Here is a 22,204-nt window from a genome sequence, read left to right on the forward strand (position 1 = left end):
GGCGGAGGGAGGAGGAGAGCTGTTGGACCAGCGGGCCCTTCACCGAGAGAGCGCTACCATCAAGTTCACCACGTTAACATACACAACTTCCGCTGTAAACCTTCAAAATAAGACGTCTATTTGTTGATAAATTGACGACTGGTTTATCTAAACTTTCCAAGTTCATCACAATACTAACAATAGATCACAGGTCAAAGAACATACGTAACATTGTTTTTTAACAGCTTTATGACTTTTCCTATTTTCTTATTACTTCATTAGAATTGCTTTACAAGATTTAATATACAAGATTTCCCCTTCATCAAATGTCCCAGTTTGAAGCAGTTGCTGATCACCTTCAGCCCTGATTAAAAGTAATAAATAGTCAGTCTATAAAACAGGTTTTTCCAAAATTGTGATTCACACAACCACGAGAGGTCCTTGAGCACACATAAAAGTGCACTAAAAATATCAGACTGATCAGTCCAGTTGTATCTGAAATTAGCTGTGGAAAGACATGCACTCACATAATGGAACACATGAGGCTTATTAGGCTAATTTCCATAACTCTTCTTTTAAGGATAAATGCAATACATTTGTTTCGTCAATTATTTGATATTGTCACAAATGAAAAAGCTCTATTTTTGTGCCAATTAGTAATTATATAAATTACATCAACAGAAGATGATGCGTATGTTAATGAACATTTCTACAGGTATTGTAGGCTATAAGACTACTATAGGTTGTAGAGTTATAAGTCAATAACACTGATTTGAATAGTTCAACATTTTGTGAAATACAGTCATTAGCTTTTTCTCTGTGAAGAAAAAGCCCAGTATCATGAACAGGCTGTCAAAAAATATATATTTAAGCCTCTTCACTTCATAACTGTGTTTCAGAATTGTAGTCAGTAGATTTATTTTATTTTGAAGGCAGTACTCATGTTCCGGTGATAGTCTGCTTCTCTCCTGCGAGCTTCACGACACTCGGCGGTACAGGCGCTCACACCCGCTCCCGCACTCCGCATGTGTCGGCTGTAGACCGGTGGAGGACTGCAGGACCTGACGGGACCACCGCACCGGGACAAAGACAAAAACCTCCGCGCAGGATGACCTGAAGCAACGGCTGCTGGAACAAGAGGTAAGTTGACCGGGTGAGAGTGCACGTTAACACTATGAAGCAACGCTGATAGCCATGAGCAAATAAAATAATATTTATCAAAACATCGTAATAGTTCGCGTGTGATTCGTTTGTAGTTATCATGCTCACCCTGCTCAATGTTAACTTTATGTGTGCTGTATTTATAGCACATATCCAGCTACTTTTTATGACTAATCATGAAAAAAACAGTTATCAATCATAGCCAAATTAAATCAAGTATGTTTTCCATGATGCACTAAATACACACGCTTTGACTATGAAAGCAAACAAATTGTCTAAATATGAATAGGCCGATAATTTACTTTTTTAGTGTGTTTCAGTTGCTTGCTTGTTTTCACTGAGAGAGGTTTTATTCATCCATTGAGTGGATAGCCTATACACGTTGTTCTGACATATTTAATACAAATGAAACCGTCTTTATATGCAAAATATGATTAAAGACCAGCCAGGTTATCCATCTGAGTCATGCTTTAGGTCACTTCAAAGCAAAATCGCATGGAGGAATTAACAAAAAACTAAAAAAAACGCCCACAATCATTTCTGGTGGGTAGACCCAGATAATAAAATGACATGCACTCAGTGAAAGTGCAGGCTTCTTTTCTGCATCACACACACACACACAAACGCATGCACACTAGCTGGGGTTTTATCAGGAAAATGGTTGTAATCCTGCTTAGTGCATTCACTAACAGGCACCTATCACCCTGAAATATTTGGTTTGCAAGCTGGCAGAGTTGTTTTGCTCATATTGGAAGAATGAAACTGGAGATTATGGGATTTGAGGTTTGTTAGCAAGCAGAGAGGAGAACGACTGGGGAGTGCACACGTGCTGTTATGATCAGTCCTAATGCTTTACCCTTTGATCAACTGGGAAATGAATGTAATACTCAATGATGTGCCTCCTGTGCCTGGAAGATGAAGTTGCCCCCTTTTGTTAGATGCTCGATACACGCGTGTACATGTGTGTGTTTAGTGCATGTCTATGGGGGTCTGGGAGTGTGTGTGTGTGTTGCCGCGCAGACTGCATGTACTCTCATGTTTCACAGATCAGATAACTGGGATCCTGCTGGACATTTTAATGGTGCTGATGTAACGTCCCTGCAGCGTATTGAACAAATTACCTCCGATGATATTACAGTTGCCCTTGCTCAGTTAGATTATGCCGGTTGATGAAATTCGATTAAATTGAATGGAGAGCTTATGAACGACACCGAAGGCTTTATTGCCTCCGGGAGCGGACTGTCAGTTTCACTCACGCAAGCCAGTATACACCATCAACAGCAGAGGTGGAGCTGGTTCAGTCACAAGTATTCCCGTAAACAGAAAACCTGTTTAACTGCTCGGCGCACAGTTGAGAACTTGCCTGAGTTCAGCGTGGTAGTAAAGTCTGTGTGGCGGTTAACTGTCCAGGGAGAAGGGGGAAGTAATGAGCTCTGGCCCTCGCTGAACTCTGCTCGCACTTGTCAACGTCTTTCACCACTCATTTGCCAAACACTTCCGTCGGATAATGTTGCACCAGTGGCGAGAATATTGCAATTACGATGGTGTGTTGCAAGGTGAATGGCAGAGGAAAACAGAAGCGGTTTTGTACACACACTGGATTCAATTAGTTTGCTCCATCTCTATTATCAGCCCTTTATACATTTCCACTTGTAAACTCAGTGTCAGCAACTGCTGAAGCTTGTGGCACAGGGAGTGTCTTACTATGCGAACTATGATTTATTATATTGCACCATAATTCCGCGGAGATGAGATGTCCCCTGTCAGAAATGCATTGTGGTCTTTCATTGTGTTTTGCTGAACGAGGGAGCGCCCAACAATCTCCACCCTCGGCACAGACGTATGTAGCACATTGGAGAGAGGCTGTTATTGCGTTATGGGTTTATGGAGGAGATCAACCTGTTCTTTTGACTCCTGCAGGCACTCAAATTCATGTTTGTGTTCATTTTGGATACAATTCAGAGTAACTGTTCATGACTGACGGATGCTACTTCTGTCTTTAAATGCTTACAAAGCACATTTGCATGTTCTTGATAAGAGAATACTGCGCTCCGCTGTCCTCTCCTTCTTGGTATACATCGGCCGACACATACACAATACATCTGTGATTAAACGCGTGATATATAGTATTATATTTTCTTTTTTTTTCACCCGAACACAGAACATAAACAACTATCATATAACTTTTATATTAAAATCCATCTCTTTTCTCTAACTGCGACCAGAAATCAAATGTGATTTGGTTGGTGACTGGCAAACCCCATCCTCTTCATCTCACGTCAATGAACATGTACAATGGCACTAACGATTATATTCACGATTGATAAATTGTCTATTAAATGTCAGAAAGTCGTATCTGTCTTCTATCTATCTGTCTGTCTGTCTGTCTACATTCGCTGCTGTTGCAGTGACCCATTTTCCCCATGAGGCCCATTAAAGTTTCATCTGATACCATCTAACGTAACTGTGAAGAAATGGGAGCACTTAAAGGACCAAGGCAGAGAAAGGGAGGAGGAGAGGGAGGAGGAGGAGGAGGAGGAGGAGGAGGAGGAGGGCGGTGAATGTTAACACAGGGCTCTTGTAGTGAAGTAGAGGAGTGTAATGTGGGGCTTTTTTTTTAAGGGCCCTCCAGATGGCACGTCGACAGGAAGGTTCCGGGGAAAGCGGCCCCTAATGAATGGTAGGGAGAATCACCTGAGGGGACAGGACGCATCAAAGAAACCTTTCTCTGCTCCTCTCTCCTCCGTTCTCCTCCCACAAGCTCACTTTATACTGACTTCTTCATTTTCTCCTCTCACACCAAGTATCTGATCTACCCACTTAATAATTGCCCCAAGTCGTCTGTGGGCATATCTCTCACCAGCCTTTTTTTTTTCTTTTTTCTGCCATACGTTATTCTTTGTGTCTGAATATATTAAATGGCAGCAGAGCACAGAGAGAATGGGCTCTTTAAATCCAACAGCAGGCCTGAGATGCTACATTTGTCACGATGAGAGGGTCACAGGGTTGCTTCTCAAATGCCTCCGACATTTAAAGGTCCACCCGCGTAGACTGTAGGACAGAGAGGAGCAGAAACACACACTGATAATCTCTCACCTGAGTGGGACTTCTGCTGCTCTAGTGTGACTGAAGTGTGAAGAAGTCTTTCTGTTTTTCCGACAGCAAACTTCTGCCGTTCCTCTTTTCTCACAGCCTCTTTCTCCTTATCTTCACAAAAGATAAGCGCATATAACAGTTGTTCGGAGTTAATATTTCCTTCTGCAAAATGGAACAGATAAGGACATAACACATGGAGACACTCTAATTGATGCACACACAAATGCCCCATGGGCTGGGAGTTTGCAGCAGGAGGGGAGGAGGTGATCTCGGAGGCTGAAACAGATGCTGCAGAGCTCTGTTTTGGAAACATCTCTGGCCACCAAACACTAAATCATTCTCTTTCGCCTCTCTCTTTTTCTTTATGACAGCCTGATCGTTTGTTTCATCTCTCTGTGTCTCGGACCCTCTCCCACTCTCGTCCCCGCATCTCTGTCCCTATTTTTAGCTGAGAGAATGAAATATGTGATCGGGGAGGGCGAACACATTTATCAGTTGTGTCCTCTCAGGAAGTGGAGGAGATTTATCCTCTGCCTTGTTTGTCTGTTGGTAAACAAGTCTGGCAGTGTTTGTGTTGCATGTAGATTCATTAGTTCTGTTATGCAAAGAGGATTCTGGTAAATAGAGTTATCTTTTATAGAGGCTGTACCATAAACAGTTAGGTTGAAACAAATGCCAGAAAACCGTGTGGTGCAAAGTTAGAGACGGAAGTCACAGATTCAAATAACGGGAACTGTTCGATTTTAACGTGCAAACCGCAAAGTTACACGTTCAAATGATGTCATTTCTTCTCACTTTGTGTTTACTGGAAATCTTGACTCGGGGTAGGCTTAAGTATCTCATCAACACAGTGTTCTGTGTAATGTTCAGATAACACAGAAATAAACTGTCGCTAAAGTGGAAAACTGTCACTGGGAAACTGCTTCACAGTGGTAAGAAGACTCGTCGTCTTTTTTTTGTGGATTTCTTCATCATTTGTGGTATAATTGTTTTACACAATGTGCACATGAAATATCACATAATAAACACGTGTTCGTAAGCATGAGCACTAGTACGGTAACGCAAAGCAGGAAACGACTGTTTCGACAGCGCAACGCCAATAAAATCAAACATGATTCTTCAGCTGCCAGTGTTCCCGCGCTGCTGCCATGCCGATCCCCGCGGGGAGTCAAATAACCTGCACTGAATCCACTCATTCATTCACCGGTGAGACTCAGTGGTTTGACTGTGGCTCTCTGCTCATGAATCTCAGTCACACCAGACGCTTTTTAAGCGATGAATTTTCCTCCGGTACCTTTACAGCGGGGGGTGACTGCTTCGCCACAGAGGATCTGTTCTTCTTCTGTGTTTGTGATGCATTTGGCGTTTGTTTCTATTAAGTAACACACATGTTTCAGCATGCAACACAAGGGAATACATATAATGCTGTCAAATGCAGATATGCATCTTTGTTGTTTCAGTATCATGATGTGACTCCAGCATCTTTAATAGAACATTAATCATTTAAAGGAATTATTTGTTGTTTTGCTAAATATCCTGATTTGTTTTCTTCCAAGTCAGTACGCTAAATATGAAGCTACAACCAGGAGACAGTTAGCTTAGCTTAGCATAAAGACTGGAAGCAGGGGGAAACAGCTAGCCAGGCTCTGTCCAAAGGTAACAACATCCACAAGTTGTCGTTTAAGTGATATTCGTGTATGATTGTGTGAAGATAAGCATGTTGCCCTGACACTAACTGAGGCTTACTTTGGTCAAAAATGCAAAGTAGTGCATTTGTTGCCCAATAAAAGATAATATGACGTTGACATTGTCAGAATTGAATGCACGCTTTAATTAGTTTGAATGGCTTGTGGTTCATGGCATCAGCTCCAAAGTGTAGCTTGTTACAGTAAGTCATGAAACCAGGGAAGTCAAAGTCATGTGTGGAGAAGTGATGTAATTATTCTAATGTTCCCAGCTGGGAAACAAGACGAACGAGCTGCTTGTGAACCAACGAAAGAAAGTGTTTAAACTGCCACCACACCATTAATGTGGTGCCATGTTTAAGGACTCATATAATGACATCACAAAGAATTTCCTGTAATTGAAAGGATGTTCCTCCATCACACAGTAGCCATATTTTGCTCTCCAGCTTTCGCTCACCCACTTTTTCCCGAGCACTCTCTGCTCAAACATTTCCAAAGTCCATTTCCAAGGTCCTGCTGGAGAGACGCCCTGCCTCCCTGATTCAGCCGTCTGTTAGAGCACAGTCCAGTATTCACTCCGTCCACATACTAATCCTTTCATTAGGCTTCAGGCAGCCCTGTCAAAGAGCTGACTGTGTGGGGAGCGAAGAGAGACCCATTCTGATACACACAGATACATTTACAGATATTTACTGTAACGCAAACACTGAAACACCTTCCCACAAAAACACACACATATATATATATATATATATGCGCAGACTCGCATTCACACATCCAAATACACTTAATGAAACTCACCTTTTCTGTACTGGTCTGGTGTGTAAGACAGCATCTACCTTCTTATATTTATGGTTGGTTTGTTAATGATCAGATCGTGGTCACATTTTTGGCTTGGGACCCCTTAAAATGAAGCAACATCAACTCTTTTTCCATCTGGGTTTAAGGATTTTTAGAGGCCTGAAGTATTTCACAAGACAAAAGCAAAAGAAAGAAAAACATGATGCTGTGAATCAGAAATATTATACTCTTTACTTATTTTTTCTTATAAGGAATAATAGAACACTTTTTGGTTTGTGAGAGTTAGATTGATTACACTCGTCTCCACACCAAATAGAGCCATTAAATGGTTTGCTGAGCTGAGCATAAAGACTGAAAACAGGGGTAAGCAGCTAGCACGGCTCTGTCCAAAGGCAAACAAAACTTGTCGTCGTGAGATTTTGATGTGACTGCGTATTTTCTTATCTTCGGACAGAGCCGGGCTCGCTGATCACTCCTGTTTCCACTCTTTATGATAAGCTATGCTAACATGCAACCGGCTGTAGTCTTATATTTAAAGTAATAGTTAGACATTTTGGGAAATACTTATTCGCTTTCTGGCCGAGAGTTCGATTAGAAGATTTGTGAAAATATTTTGAAAATAGGAAGAAACAGCTGGCATGGCAAAAAATGACACGGAAAACTCCAGCCAGGATGGAAACCACTGATGTAGCCTGAGCAGTCATTCAAACGCCACATAAACATGCTTCATGATGAGTGTAATGGTTTTAAGTACGCAAAGGGTGTCATTTAAGAAGAGATCATGTGTCTCAAGAGATGCTGTGTTAAATGAAAAGTTAAATAAATGAATAAATAGTTGGCTGTGTGGCATAATAAAGTCACCCGCTGTATACTGTATGTAGGTGTATATATAGATAGACAGATGTGTCCCAGTTACTTTCCTCTGTATCCACTGAACACACACTCACAATAACAAACACTCATCTGTTCACTTCCAAGCCCACACCCTTGCACTCTGCTCAAACATCGGTGACAACATTGTTTTCCAGGAGCTGCAGTCCTCAAGGAATGCTAAATTTGGCGACGGCAGTTAAACCCTTTTTTTTTTTTTGCCATCCTAAAGTGTTTCTGACTTTTAAATGACACACGTAATGTTGATGTGATGGAGTTTTGTTGGCGATCAGGATGTAAAGAATGACAAACCTCTCTCTCTTTCTGTTTTCTCTGTCAGGGAAACAACATGAGGAAACCACGGCTCACCGCAAAGGATTTGCTTTCTCGTGAAACGTAGCGTTTTTGCTCCATCCGTCATAGCCGCTTCATCTGGGGGCCGACGCGAAGAGGACGTTATCGACTGACTTCGGGGAGTCAGCGAAAAAGATGAGTCACATGTGAGTGATGGATGATGTAACAATGTGTCTTCCAGCTGACCATGGAGCTAATTGGACCAAAGGAAAGGGAGGAAGTGCTTTTTCTCATACGCTGACTTTGCCAATGTCAAAACAAGTTCCGATCTCGGGCAGTGGAGAGGCAATGACCTAATTCAGATGAAATGACCTCATACTGATAAGTAGCCGGCCTTGTCACTGGGTGATGGAACATAATCACAAATGGACTCTTATCTTCGTGGCTGGAGTGTGTGAGGTTACATGATGTGTCTTTGTGTGCGTGTTTAACACAGAGGAGTGAGTTTTGATGCTACATGCAGCGATGTTGCGGCGTGGCCTGCTAGCCTGGGTCTGCCGTGTTGGAGGCGTGCTGGTGCTCCTCTGCTGCTCCCTGTCGCTCCTCTACGTGATGACCTGCAGTCCACCGCACTCTGACGACCCCCCGCTGAGCCACGCTCTGCCCCGTGCCGGACCCAACCACCCCAGCCTGGGGGGCACGGGGCCAGGGATTGGAGCGGGAGCCGTTGGGACAGGAGGAGCCCGAGCTGGGGCTGCTCAGAGCGGTGGACCCCCCGGTGTTCAATCTTACCAGGTTCTCCTGCAAGAGCGTGAGGAGCAGCACCACCTCCACATCTCCTCCTTGAAGAAGCAGATAGCTCAGCTGAAGGAGGCTTTGCAGGAGCGTAGCCAGCAGCTGAAAGGAGTGCAGGAGAGCCTGAAGAGAGCCACGGGGGGACAGGAAGCTGGGGCTGGGTCACAGGGAGGCGGTCTCGGGGATTCTCAGGGAGCCAGGAGCCAGCAGGCAGACCTCCAGGATTTCCTGCGGAGCCAGCTGTCGAAGGCCGAAGTGACGGCTGGAACTCGATTGCCCAGCGAGTACGCAGTGGTGCCCTTTGAGAGTTTCACCCTGCAGAGGGTGTACCAGCTGGAGATGGGGCTGACGCGTCACCCCGAGGAGAAGCCTGTGAGGAAGGACAAGAGAGAGGCCCTGGGGGAGGTGCTGGAGACGGCCCTGCACAGCCTCAACACGCCGTCATCCCAGCAAGACAGCAGGAGCGCAGCAGAACAAAACACTCAAACAAGCAAAGTGTACACACCGTCTGACTTCGTAGAAGGTGAGAACACATCAGATGTCTGCAGGAAGTTATGTTTGTGGACCTCTAAAACAAATTAGTCCTCCTGAACACATTTCCACATCCAAACACTACACTCAACTTTCTTCTTCAACCTTGGGGTTGCTCTGATCTTTTATTTTTTGCGTACATGAATCCCTGGAAGAGCAGAAATATGTGTGTGTTTGTGTACAAGTACAGCCGGGATATCCTCCTTATTTGTTCTGCTCAGCTCTGATCCCAACCTCAGGAAATTAACTCAGATGCTCCTCATTCAAAGTGGAGCATAACTTCAAACAGGGCATTTTAGTGTGTGTGTGTGTGTGTCTGCTCTTTTTGAGGACACCACCTTCATTGTGTGAGTGGGGGGGGGGGGGGGTTAAAGTGATCAATAGGGGCTCCTGGCTTGTAGGAAATGAGCCATAAGTCACTGTATGCAGCTGGTGTGTGGTCCTTAATGTAAGTGTGTTTATGTGACAGTGATTTTTATAGATGTGGACACATTTGTAAACAGCCTCCGCAATTCCTCCACAGAACAGCAGGGGAGTGCAGCTAGCTTTTAATGAAATACCTCGGTCCTGCTCCTATTCTTTGCTCTTAATGCTCCTTAATGGACTCCGACATTGATTTTACGCAGATCTTGAACAAGCAGTGAATTTATCCAACCCGAGGCGGTCTAGATGGCCGCACTGACAAAGGCATCTGCAGGGAGCCTTCAGGGCTGCATTGGCAAGCTAGTGAGCTGAAACTGAACACAAATAGAGGAGGTATGCAAAGTGAACTTGCCAGCCACTGAGCTCTATCCGTAGAAAGGGACAGAATAAGTGCAGTTAGACGGAAGGACAGAGACAGGAAGTGAAGGCATTTAGTCGAAATTGCTCAGCCTATTTACTAAATGACTGCTTATCGTGTCCCATCACAGGAAGTTAGCTCATTTAACAGGAAGGCCTTAATCCGAGTTGCTGTCGTTGCCCACATACATCTTTCTGTTCGCTTCTTCTTTTTCTGACTTGCTTTCACTTTTTTCTTTTTTTTTTCTGTCTGCTCTTTTCCTGTCATCCCAGCTCTCTCTGATGTTTCTTTCCATTAATGTGTTTTCTTCCTCTTTTCTGTCAGGTCTCACGTCTCCCTTTCATTTCCCTTTTCTTATTTCCCCCACAGACCTCAGTCGGTCCATTTTCAAGTCATAATGCTTTTAATAACAGAGTAATTGAAAAACAACCTCTCTCTGGAGGAACAAGCTGACTTAAGGCCTGCAACAACAAAATTGTTCTGGATGACCGGAATAGCCTCCCCCCCCCCCCCCATAAAAGCTGCACCCTGGCAATAACAAGAACAACCAAATCACTACAATAAAGAGAGTCAGAGAAACCTCAGGCACAGAAACTAAAATCTGACTTTAAAACTCACTATGTGCAACACAAATCAAGTCACACTGTTGTGACATCGTTGAAAGTTAATTTTGGTGTGTGGGCTAATGTTATCATACATGGTATTTCTTTTCTCAAAGTTACTAGAAGTTCAATTTATAGTACGGTAGTTGTTTGTTTACAGCTGCAAGATTTAAAGGAACAGTTCTGAATTGTGTTGCCAGGACTTAGATGAGAAGATTGATACCACGCTAAATAGAATCATATTTTTTTCTTTTAAACAGGCTTATACACTGAATATACTGAAAACGGTCACTGGCACTAATGTTTATGTGATTTAAGTTTTGTCTCTCACCCATCAGGTATCACCCGCACAGAGAAGGACAAAGGGACACTGTACGAGCTGACCTTCAGAGGGGAGTCAAGTCATGAATTCAGACGCCTGGTCCTCTTCCGTCCCTTTGGACCGCTGATGAAGGCGAAACACGAGAGGGTGAACACAGCCAACATCCCGATCAACATCATCGTGCCGCTGTCCAGACGCACAGACAAGTTCAAGCATTTCATGCAGAACTTCAGGTGAGACTCGCTGATTGAACCTCTTCTGAGAATTTAGATTTTGTTGTTCTGTTGCCAGCTGTTGATTGCAAAGTCACACAAACAATGAGGCATAAACAGAAGCGCCACAATGAATTATTCAGGACGGTTTGTTGTGTCACACGAAACTCAGGAGAATGTGATACTGTGTTATTCAAACCCATGCTTCTATTTCAGATTTACATTTTAATTGGGGTAAAGAGGGCGATATTAGAGAACAGAATTATTATTTTTTTTGCATGTGCAGTCTGCGGTGTTATCAGTTCATTTATTCAGGCGCTGGGAGGCATAATTAGAATGTAAACAAAACTGATTGATTTAAATGATTCATACAAGAGCATGAATAAAGATACCCTCACAGATCCCAGTTTTCATCAGTTACCACATGACCGAAGGACATGTCATTTCACACATATTACATTTGAATGCATAGAGCAATTAAGCATCTTAAATAAACCACATTATATCACAAATAGATCCAGGCGAGTATCTATGTGATTAAACCAAGGATATTGGGAAAATAAAAACTATGAAGGACTGATTCTCTGCAAAGTGAAATTAAATATGAATAAATAACTATCAATTGAAAAAAAAAAAAATCCTATTTTGACCAGCAGTCACAACATCATCAGCTAACAGCAATGCCTGCTTGTCTCAGCTCCGCAATCCATCACCATCAGTTGGGAACATCTTTCTTAATGTCTGTGATTTATTGGACAGCTGCTGCTGCTTATCACAGCTCTTTTTACATGGTAAATCCTGCTTAGTAGCAGTGTTGCAACCCATTAAAATGCCCCCCCCTGGGCAGACCAGCAGCAGTTGATATACAGCATGGCAAGACGTGTACTTACTCGAAAGACTCGGCGAGTCGCTGAGCAAACACTTTACCCTCATCCATATTAAAGGGGTACTGGGAGAAATTGTGTGTGTGTGTGTGTGTGTGTGTGTGTGTGTGTGTGTGTTTAGGGGGTGATAACGGTGAGTAACTGCGAATATATCAAATATTCTTTATTCACACTGAGCCTGGAAAATACCAGCATTTATGATGCACTGTGATATACAGTATTTCCCAAGTGCATAATATAGAGACACAATGTGAAATCATACGAACACAAGCAAACTGAAAATGAGCATTCTGCAGTTTAAAGAGCAATATTGCTGCTGATTCGTTATGAAATAACTATCTGCTTTGTGGTGCCAGTGACAAAAACCGATAAGCATTTGGAGAAAGGATTTAACACAACAGCAGCTAGTGTCCTTTAACATTTTGTTACTCATGACTATTTAATATTCTCTGCATATATTTAGTCATTTTTAGGGATCTAGTTGTGTTTTATGAGACATTTTCCCCCATGTGCTCCTGGGCAAAACTCTAACAAATGTGTGTGTGTGCTGTGGGAGAGGAGGTGAATTATCTCCAGCATATGTGTGATATATTTGACATTTCTCCATCAAAGTGCCTGCAGGCATCTCCCACCTGGTCTCTCTTTTACTCACACACAATCTCTCCCCTGTGCTTTAACACCGTGTAAGAATGAGTATAGAGTCAGGATTACAGCTGAGAATGAAGATGATTGCCATTAGCAATTCAATTATTCATTTGTATCATTATAAATTAAGAACAAGAACCATACAATCTCCCAGATCCAAAGGCGGTGTTGTTGTAATGCATGTTTTGTCCAACTAACCCAGACAGATCAAATGCATAGAGATATGAAACGGAGAAAAAGTAGTAAACCATCACATTTTAGAAGCTGAAACCTGTAAATACTTGACATTTTTTCTTGCTTCACAGTGTTCTTCCTTCCTGCTGAGTTTGAGAAGGCTTTCATCTATAATGTCCCTTCCTGTGTGTGTGTGTGTGTGTGTGTGTGTGTGTGTGTGTGTGTGTGTGTGTGTGTGTGTGTGTGTGTGTGTGTGTGTGTGTGTGTGTTTGTGTATACGTACAGGGAAGTCTGTGTGCGTCAGGACGGCCGGGTCCATCTGACGGTGGTGTATTTTGGGAACGAGCAGATGAGCGAGGTCCGCAGCACTCTGGAGAACACATCCAGGTGGGTCGGAAGCACAGCCAAGATCAGTTACAGGCCAAACACACAATATGGGAGGCAATTTATGTGATGAAATAAACACTGCCGCAGTCACGCACCCGCTCTCAGAAGCAGACACTATAAAAAATATTTCCACATCAGAAACTTCTTTTCTTCACATTTTTCTAATCTGTCCCTCTCTCTCATGACACACACACCTCCTGGCTCGGCGTCCTGCCACAGCCAGTCATCTGTCTGATGAATAATGGAGCAGCGCTCTGCCCACGCTGCAGAGCTGAGAGCCACCAGCCAACACAGATAAATTACAACATGCCTGTGATCATGCCTGACTCATGCCAAACCTCTCACATGGACCTCTCGACACTCTCACCTCTGGAGACGATCGCTGCTGGCTGATCAGCACTCAGATCCACTGTGGCCTTAGTTTCCCCCGAGGGGGTTACTATGGTGATGCTTATCGATCTCTCAGCCCCGAAGGTTTTTGTGCGGCCTTGATTCAGTCGGGCTGTATCTTGTCAAACACAGCGCCTCTTTATCCCTCTGTGTGTCTGCCTGCTTCTGTGGCTGAGGGGGGGGGGGGCTGTGAAGATGAAAAAGGCAGCATTAAATACACTTGAAGTGAAGCAGAGGGCAAATTTAAAAAAGAAGGAAATAAGAACACAGAAACAATGAATCTTACGGATTTTAGTGTGGAAGAATTCTTGAAGGAGTGATTGAAAAACAGTTGGAGTAGTAAGTGGAAGTACAGTCAGTGTCCGTTAAAGCACACTCGGCAGTGGTTCTGCCTTGAACTCTGTGAGGCTTTTTGTATTTCTCTCACAGCACAACAATGCATTCCCCAGAAATGCAGCAGCTTATCTGGGTGTGAATCAGGGCCTGTAATCATCTCTGTACTCCTACTTTTAGTCTCTCTGGCTTCTAGACTGTGGATAAAATGAATGGGAATCATCACTGGAAGAAGAAGTACCTGTGCTTCCATTATATTGGACCCAGAAACACACACACATACACATATATATATATATATATATATATATACAGTATACACACAGATATAAATACAAACTGCATATCGGCGTACGGAGGAAGATGCGCGCATGTGTCCAAATGTGCAATTGGGCTGCAACTGAGTATTATCTTCTTAACTGAGTTCTCTAACTTTTTTTTATTTTCATGAAAGACTTGATTGTGTAGTTTATAAAGTGTCAGAGAACACGATGCACAAACTAGTTATTTTTTAGCATAACACAGCTTACGCCCAGCAGTGCTTTGAGCTAACGCTAACCACAACATGCTAACCACAACATGCTAACATACTGTACTCACAAGTAACAGGCTGATGTTTAGCAGGTATAATGTTCACCGTTGTAGTTTAGCACTAAACATAAAGTACAGCTGGGATATGTCATATATACATTTTGTACATCTTGAAATTTTGGAAAGGTCAGAGATCACCAAAGTTATGACGATCCATCCTCTGGGGGATATGAATAGATGAACCAAACTTCATGTCAATACATCTTTTAGTCGTCAAGAAATTTCACTAAAATGTGAACTTCATGGTGGCGCTAGAGGCAAAGTCGTTAGGATTCAACACCAAGCACAAACCAATCTTTGCATTTGTGAAGTTGCATTGAACCCAGTTTGGGTCATTTTACTTGATAAATGAATCAATTACAACAGTTGTCGTTTATCGACCACCTAATCAGTCTCACTAAATGACCGATCGTCTCAGTGATGTGCATGCAAATAATATCAAATGCTCATTTCATTCAGCTCGTAACCCAAAGAAAAGAAGAAGACAAGAGTTGAGGGTCAGACAAAACTTCCTCACACATAACAGACAAACAACCGCACACACACACTTCACTCACAAACAAGTCAATATCTTTTCCCAGCAGTGATGGCATCATTAGTGGCTGATCTGATTCTGCGCTGCCCTTCCCACAAATGTAATTCACCTCCAGAAACTTCACCGCTGAAATCCTTTCAAACTACTCGAGGCAAGATCTGAATTGTCCTGGATCTCAGCCATCTTTCCAGCCTTATAAACTCCTCTTCAGGGATTAAATGACAATACAACGTGTGGGTTTTTCTTTTGTAGGTGCTAATTATTTGAGAGTATAAATCAAAAAGCCAAACCAGTTCTACTGTAACAAAAGCCAAAAACAGCCAGAGTAGAATATAGGAGATAGAAAAGCACCATACAATCAGAACAGCAGTCTTCCAGCATTCTGCCAGACACCGTGGGGATCGTTTAAAATAGATAGGATCAGCTGCTGAACTTTCAAGTATATCGCTTACACATCCATACTTCAAAGACTGAACTCGGGCTCAAACCGTCCGGGGAAATGTAAGTTTCTCAGCCTTACATGCTCAAGAATAATGACAGAGAACAACGTTAGATAAAGAGGAAGAGCAGATGGAAAAAAGAGGGAGGGAGACTGTGTGTGTAACAGAGGGAGAAGAATGAGTGATATGTTTTAAAGAGATACCAGTCGCTACATATGAATAAGTACTGTGTGTCAAGCCACGGATGAGGGAGGAAACAGTGAGAAAGGAAGTCAGAGGAGTTAGTGTAGAAGATAAGATAGGAGAGCAAAGTTGGACAAAAAAAAGTCTGATTTTCCGAGGATGGAAATAGAGCATCGACAAGGATATCAAAGGAAGTAGTTACGCTGAAAGAGAAGGATCAAACATCCCCACAGACGAAGAAGCGGAGTGTGAGACCATTCTGCCACTCCTTCAGCTAGAACCTTTACCTCAACTCGTGCCAAGCCTTTCATGTTATCGCGGCATTTCTTGCAGTTCCCAGACGGGAAACCAAACCGTCTGACTCAGGAAGCGAGAGGAAGATATCCAGCAGAAGGTGATTGAGAGATTATGAGTTGTTGATATGATAAACAAATCATATTTGAGTTTTCAAGGCTGCCAAATATTCGTTTGAAAGAGTCTTTACAAATTGCCAGTACCCATTCTGCAAATGTCTCACTGTTAGTATAACTGGAGTAGCTTACTTGCCTGAGGGCTGAGCCTGAGAGTGATCCCAACAAGTCTGCATTTTTTACAGCGTGCACTTACTTCCTTCATTACATGCACTGACTGCTGATTCCCCAGCTCACTGTAAAGCAAAAGCTTTTTTTTTTTTCTTCTTCTGCACTGTAGCCCAAACACATTAGCCTCCCTGCTCGGTGAACACCAGGCAGGTGACAGACAAACAGGGGAAATGAGTTGCTTAAAATGTATTTTAGGAATAGAAGAGCCCTACCAGCTGGCATTGCTGCATCAGAAAGAGATGTTGAAGAAGTGAAAACAGTTTAGCCTCTTTAGTTGAAATGTATTCATGAGGCTACAAGACTAAAAAGCACGAACGCTTCAGGTATCTCAGAAACTTGTTGAGAATGAAAAGAAGCCTGGACATGGCCACAGACGAGCCTTTTCTCGTTCAGTATAAGCACCGTGTCGGTGCTTATACTGCTTATACATCCACACTCACACACACAGCAGTCAAATGGAAATGTGGGAAGCATGATTCAAGCTGCCTCCGGCAAAAACAAAGCAAGACCACGTTTCCTCCGGTCATCCTGGTTTCCTGTGACAAAGCTGTGTATGTCGACCTGCTCTCTCTCATGTGTTGTGTCACCCAGCATCACGTGAATGCAGGAGGAGGTTAAATCTGCCTCGAACTCCAGACATGTGAACCAGTTTTTCCTCAGTGTCATCTATCTGAATGTGAGTCTGTGTATGTTCATGCGTGAGTAACGGATTAGTCACAAGCAGTGTGAATTGTTATGGTTTAGGGAGGGAGGGGGGGGGGGGGGGGACAGCTGTGTACATCTGGATCCAGCTGTTTCTCTTTACTCTCACCACATCCTTGGAAGACTTCAGGCCAGTGAAGGAGGAAGCTTTGTTGTCCCGTGCAATTTATTCTGGGTTTGAGTAGTTTGGTTTTTTTTTGTATATCGTGATCAGAATCCTGGAGAAAGGAGCAGGAGTTTGGAACGACTGGAACATGTTTTGGGGAGTGAAATGAAGTCGGTCCACAAATATTTGACGACATAATATTTGGGTGGAAAAGACTAAAGGCATGAAAGCCACAAAACCAAGGATTACCAGGGCCAAATGAACCCATCAGAGAATCCAGGGGCACAAATGTCCTGTGGGCCCCTATTGACCCTCAGGCTCCTCCCACTTTGTAGATCCAGTATGGCAGCGTCATTATATTTTGGCCCTCAACTCCGATTCTGAATAAGTATCTGGCCTAATGTGTGCCGCGCTGTGCTATTTGTGGTAATTTTAAACACATATTTATTTAGGAATATACACAGCAGCAGCAACTGAAATAATGAAGATATTTAAACCGGATTTTGGCATAAGACTGAGCCTCAGGATTTTGTAATGATGCAGGAGCCAGCTTAAGGCCCACATCATTTAATTTATTGTACTTAGCTGGTGCATACTGCAAAACAAATGAACTGACAAATGTATGACATCCTCCAGTTTATTCTCTTTCCAGTTCTGCCAGTTTAACCGAGGACAGTTTGAAGGATCTCTTTTTATTTTGAACAGACTTGACAAAAATGTATTTTAATGTATTGATATATTCATTCTGTGTATGTTCTACAAACAAATTGACTCTCTCGCTCTCTCTCTCTCTCTCTCTCCAGGGAAGTTCATTTTAAGAACTTCACTCTGCTGCAGCTGGACGAGGAGTTTTCTCGGGGTCGGGGTCTAGACGTCGGGGCCCGAGCCTGGAAGGGAGGCAACGTGCTGCTTTTCTTCTGCGACGTGGACATTTACTTCACCGCTGACTTCCTCAATACCTGTCGACTCAACACGCAGCCCGGTGAGACATACTTTGTCCTTTTTAACATACAAAAGATTGAAAGAATTAACATCAAAGATATCTGCAATGCATTTATGAGATCTCCAGTTACACTGCAGTGCAAGTGTTTGCAGATATCTTGAATTCGTCTGACTCGTCACACTGTCATTGTGACTCGTCTATATGCAATGCTAGTCTATATGTATAGATTTGCAAAATGTTATTAGGGATAGTCAAATAAACCTTTTTTACAGGGCAGAATGCAATGGCAGCTATCTTGAATTATAATTCCAAAGGATTAAATTGCGAATGGGTGATTGACATGTGGTATAAAAGCCCCTTGAGTGGTCGGAAAACTAGAAAGGAGCTGTACAAGTCCACTTCCCATTTCTTAAATGTTAAAAGGGTTTGTCATTCACATCAAATCACTGCCTCGTCTTGACGCCTCTTTCTCGCTCCATTTCAGGTAAAAAGGTGTTCTACCCGGTGTTATTCAGCCAGTACAACCCCACTCTGATCTACGGAAGTCAAGAACACGTCCCACCTGTGGAGCAACAGCTGGTAACACACACCAATCAAATCCGGAGTCTACCTGTTCTTTTTTCGAACACTCTGCAAGCCACTTGTGGAAAATATCGTGATCAGTGCTGTGCTACATGGCTGGGAGGTTTAGAAATATTTCCCCTCTCCAGCTGTTACAAATCCACAGAAGCATGTTCCTGTCGATGTGCCTCTTGTGTGTGTGTGTGTGTGTGTGTGTGTGTGTGTGTGTGTGTGTGTGTGTGTGTGTGTGTGTTGAGCTGCGATATTTCTGTTCATAAGCTCTCTAAGACTTGCAGTTTTTCCCCCCTGCAGGTGATCAAGAAAGACACGGGGTTCTGGAGGGACTTTGGTTTCGGCATGACCTGCCAATACAGGTCCGACTTCATCAACATCGGTAAATATTTGCGCTGCAGTCTTGCCGATCACAACCTCTTCAGGAATGCAGGAAAGAGTTCTTGAGGGTTGATTATCTGTGCAGAGGCGTCTCATAGCGCAGGGGAAAAAAATGGTCTTAGATTCTAGATGCTATGTTAATGGTGCCATAGCGTAATGGATATGAAAAACTTCACAACACAAGTGGTTCAATATTACATTACTTTTCATAACTGGGAGGAGATTGTATTATATTGCTCTGCATGAAACAGCCCTGAGCAGCGGCGGCAGCATATATTAGCATATCTCACAGCCCTGTGAGCTCGCTATCGGTATATTAGTTCAGGAGTATTGGCTCTCAAGACAGATTTGCATCAATTTAGATTCCCTCCAAAGTGACATCAATTAAAAGCTGCAGTGAAATTCAAAGTGTTTTATTGTTTAAGGGCCAAACACCCACACAAGCATGCAAATGCTCTCACTTTAATGTGCCGAAAACAAGCTCCAAGTCAAACAAAAATCTAATTTGGAGGAATAGTTAGACATTTTGAGGAAATAAGCTTATTCACTTTCTAGCAGAGTCAAGTGCAAGTCCATGTAAATATGTATGCTTATGTGTATTATATTACTTTAACTTAGCTCAGCTCACAACTTATCGGATTTGCACTTTTGGATTCAAGAAACAACATATAATTTGTTTTAGTTTTACCTTTATACAGAGCCAGGCTAGCTGTTTCCCCCGTCTTTATGCTAAGCTAAACTAACCAGCTTCTGGTTGCAGCTTCATAATTACCAAACAGACGCATCAACAGACTCATCTAACTCTTAAAGGAAAGGGAACATGTTTGTTTCTCTAAAATGTTGAACTATGCCTTTAAAGGCACAATTGAGTTGTGCCGTTTAATGTGTTCAGAAATGATGATGCAATGTGTTATTTAGGCCATGAGTGCATGCACATTAGCAAATGAACAATTCATCTGTTAGGTTCATTTCTTGTCTCTGTTTAGCCCTGGAGCATGAGTGTAAAAACCTATTATGATCACGCACTGTAAACTCTAATCAGGATTCATGATCAGCGTTCCTTTATCAGGAAGTGAACATAGCGCTGAAGACATAAATTACTTATTTTCATTGCACATCAAAAGGTTTATGATCATCATAACAACACATACTATAATGTTATATTAAAGTTTTATAATATGCTGCATTCTGCTCTTATAACTCCAGGAGGTTTTGACATCGACATCAAAGGCTGGGGGGGCGAAGATGTCCACCTGTACAGGAAGTACCTCCACAGCAACCTCCTAGTGGTCCGAGCACCGTCACGAGGCTTGTTCCACCTGTGGCACGAGAAGCACTGCGCTGATGAGCTCCCTCCGGACCAGTACCGCATGTGCATGCAGTCTAAGGCCATGAACGAGGCCTCGCACGGCCAGCTGGGGATGCTCTTCTTCAGGCACGAGATCGAAACTCACCTCCGCAAACAGAAACAACAGCAAAACCCAAACCCCAAGAAGTCATGAAGACTGCAAGATGGTTGCATTATAATACATAAAATGAACATGAATTAAAACTGACTTGAGGGATTCAACTAGAGTTGGACATTAATCAACAGATCTCCTGTCTGAAACGTCAGTGTGTAAGTTAACGCCCCTTTGTATTTTCCTCTTTAACTGCTGGAAGGCCTTTCAGAAAAGACAGCGTCAACGTTTGAGCTACAAAGTGTGTCTGAACCGCGTGCCTTGTGTGAATGAAACCTGAACACTGTCCGTTCAGGCTGGCCAGTGAAAATTGAAATACATCTTTTTATGTGTAGGGAAACAGAGCCACCTGGTGGACTGAAAGTGAAACGTGTCGGTGCGTAAACAATGAAGGACTTAAAGCCTGGAATGGCCAAAACATATTATTTTTTATAAATTATTCATTCCTTTATTTATGTTTGTTATTTCGTAGTGTCTTTGCTGATGCAGCTGCTGCATGGACAGTATTCTGTGCGACCATTCACTTCTATAATGAATGAAGTCAAAGAAAACGTGCTAGGGAATGACAGTATCTGTGGGTATTTGTCAGTAAAACGTTTTTAACAATAAGCGTTCTCAATATGAGACGTATGTAATTATGCCCAAAATATAACTACAGATAAATATATTTTTTAAATGTATAATTTAAAATAAGCCATAATGTAGACTAATTTGTGTTTTTTTGTCATATAACTCATTTGTGGACACATAATTATGATTACTGACTGACTAATACTGTCCACTGTCCTGACATTGACGATGACTTAATAAGTCAGAATGAGACTTATTAATCTTAATATTTTAGTTTCTGTCAATCAAATTGCATTACATGTGTTACTGAGCAGTCAGAGAAACTGGAGATGTTGTCGATTTAGAGACATAACTGCCTCGATGGTTACTTTATATTAGATTTAATACAGTCGCCCATAAATCTGGCTCCAGCACTTCAATCAAATGGAGCTGTACATCTTGTGGATGACCAAAGATGTGAAAGGAGGCACTTAATAAATCGTGTTTTTTTGTTTACCATTGGAACATTCCTTGTTAAAAAATACATTGAATGGCTTTGAAATGTAAGTTTCAAGTTTATTTTTTCATTTCATGTAAATGAGTTGAATAAAACATATTCGTGCATTGCATAATGCTTCATTATGATGTGTTTGCTTATGCCATCTGCTGTTAGTATCAAGTCGTATCCAGCTTTAAGGTGGACTATAAGGCAAACATTGTAGAGAATATTTAAATTTGTACTTTTACTTCTTGGCAATCCCATTATGATGCATTTTATATTGTATATTGATATCATTATAATATTTTAGGGACCAGTTGCAGAAGAAAGGTATGGTGACTCAATGTGTTCAGTGTTTAACAAATAAATAAAAATAAAAAAACATTGTGAAATAAATAATCATACAAATAGAAAGACAAAATGTATATGATCATGAAATTGTGACATAATATGCTCAGCTCATTATTTTGTTAAATGTTATATTATTCTGCTTAGTCACAAGTTTAATTAGAAGCTCAATTAATTTCAGCAGATTTTCTAAAAATCAGTTTTTATCACATTTTTCCCAGTGGCTGTTTTAATTCATAATGACACTTTTAATCACAAAGTCTTCACCTGTCAATCAAGACGATCCGACTAAAGACAGTTATGAGAGAACAAAAGAAAGATACAATCAGACTCTTAAAGGGAACAACAGTGGTCCATTCACACAGGTGCTG

At 42.2% G+C, this 22,204-nt stretch overlaps 1 protein-coding gene across 2 annotated transcripts; it reads left to right on the top strand.

The window, feature by feature from the left end:
* The first annotated feature begins 1,001 nt into the window (after nt 1-1,001).
* csgalnact1a (chondroitin sulfate N-acetylgalactosaminyltransferase 1a) lies at nt 1,002-21,612 on the top strand. 2 transcript variants are annotated; one of them, XM_079289947.1, is made up of 9 exons: nt 1,029-1,119; nt 3,763-3,820; nt 7,933-9,204; nt 10,934-11,150; nt 13,118-13,219; nt 17,884-18,062; nt 18,508-18,602; nt 18,897-18,978; nt 20,184-21,612. In XM_079289947.1, exons 3-9 carry the CDS (start codon nt 8,397-8,399, stop codon nt 20,477-20,479), a joined length of 1,779 nt encoding a protein of 592 aa, XP_079146073.1. In that variant the 5' UTR covers nt 1,029-1,119; nt 3,763-3,820; nt 7,933-8,396; the 3' UTR covers nt 20,480-21,612. The 2 variants fall into 2 exon arrangements, with proteins under 2 accessions (XP_079146074.1, XP_079146073.1); XM_079289948.1 differs by lacking the exon at nt 3,763-3,820 and having other exon boundaries at nt 1,002-1,119.
* Nucleotides 21,613-22,204: the final 592 nt, after the last annotated feature.

Source organism: Melanostigma gelatinosum (assembly GCF_949748355.1).
Source record: "Melanostigma gelatinosum genome assembly, chromosome: 18".
In the NCBI taxonomy this organism is placed as follows: domain Eukaryota; kingdom Metazoa; phylum Chordata; class Actinopteri; order Perciformes; family Zoarcidae; genus Melanostigma; species Melanostigma gelatinosum.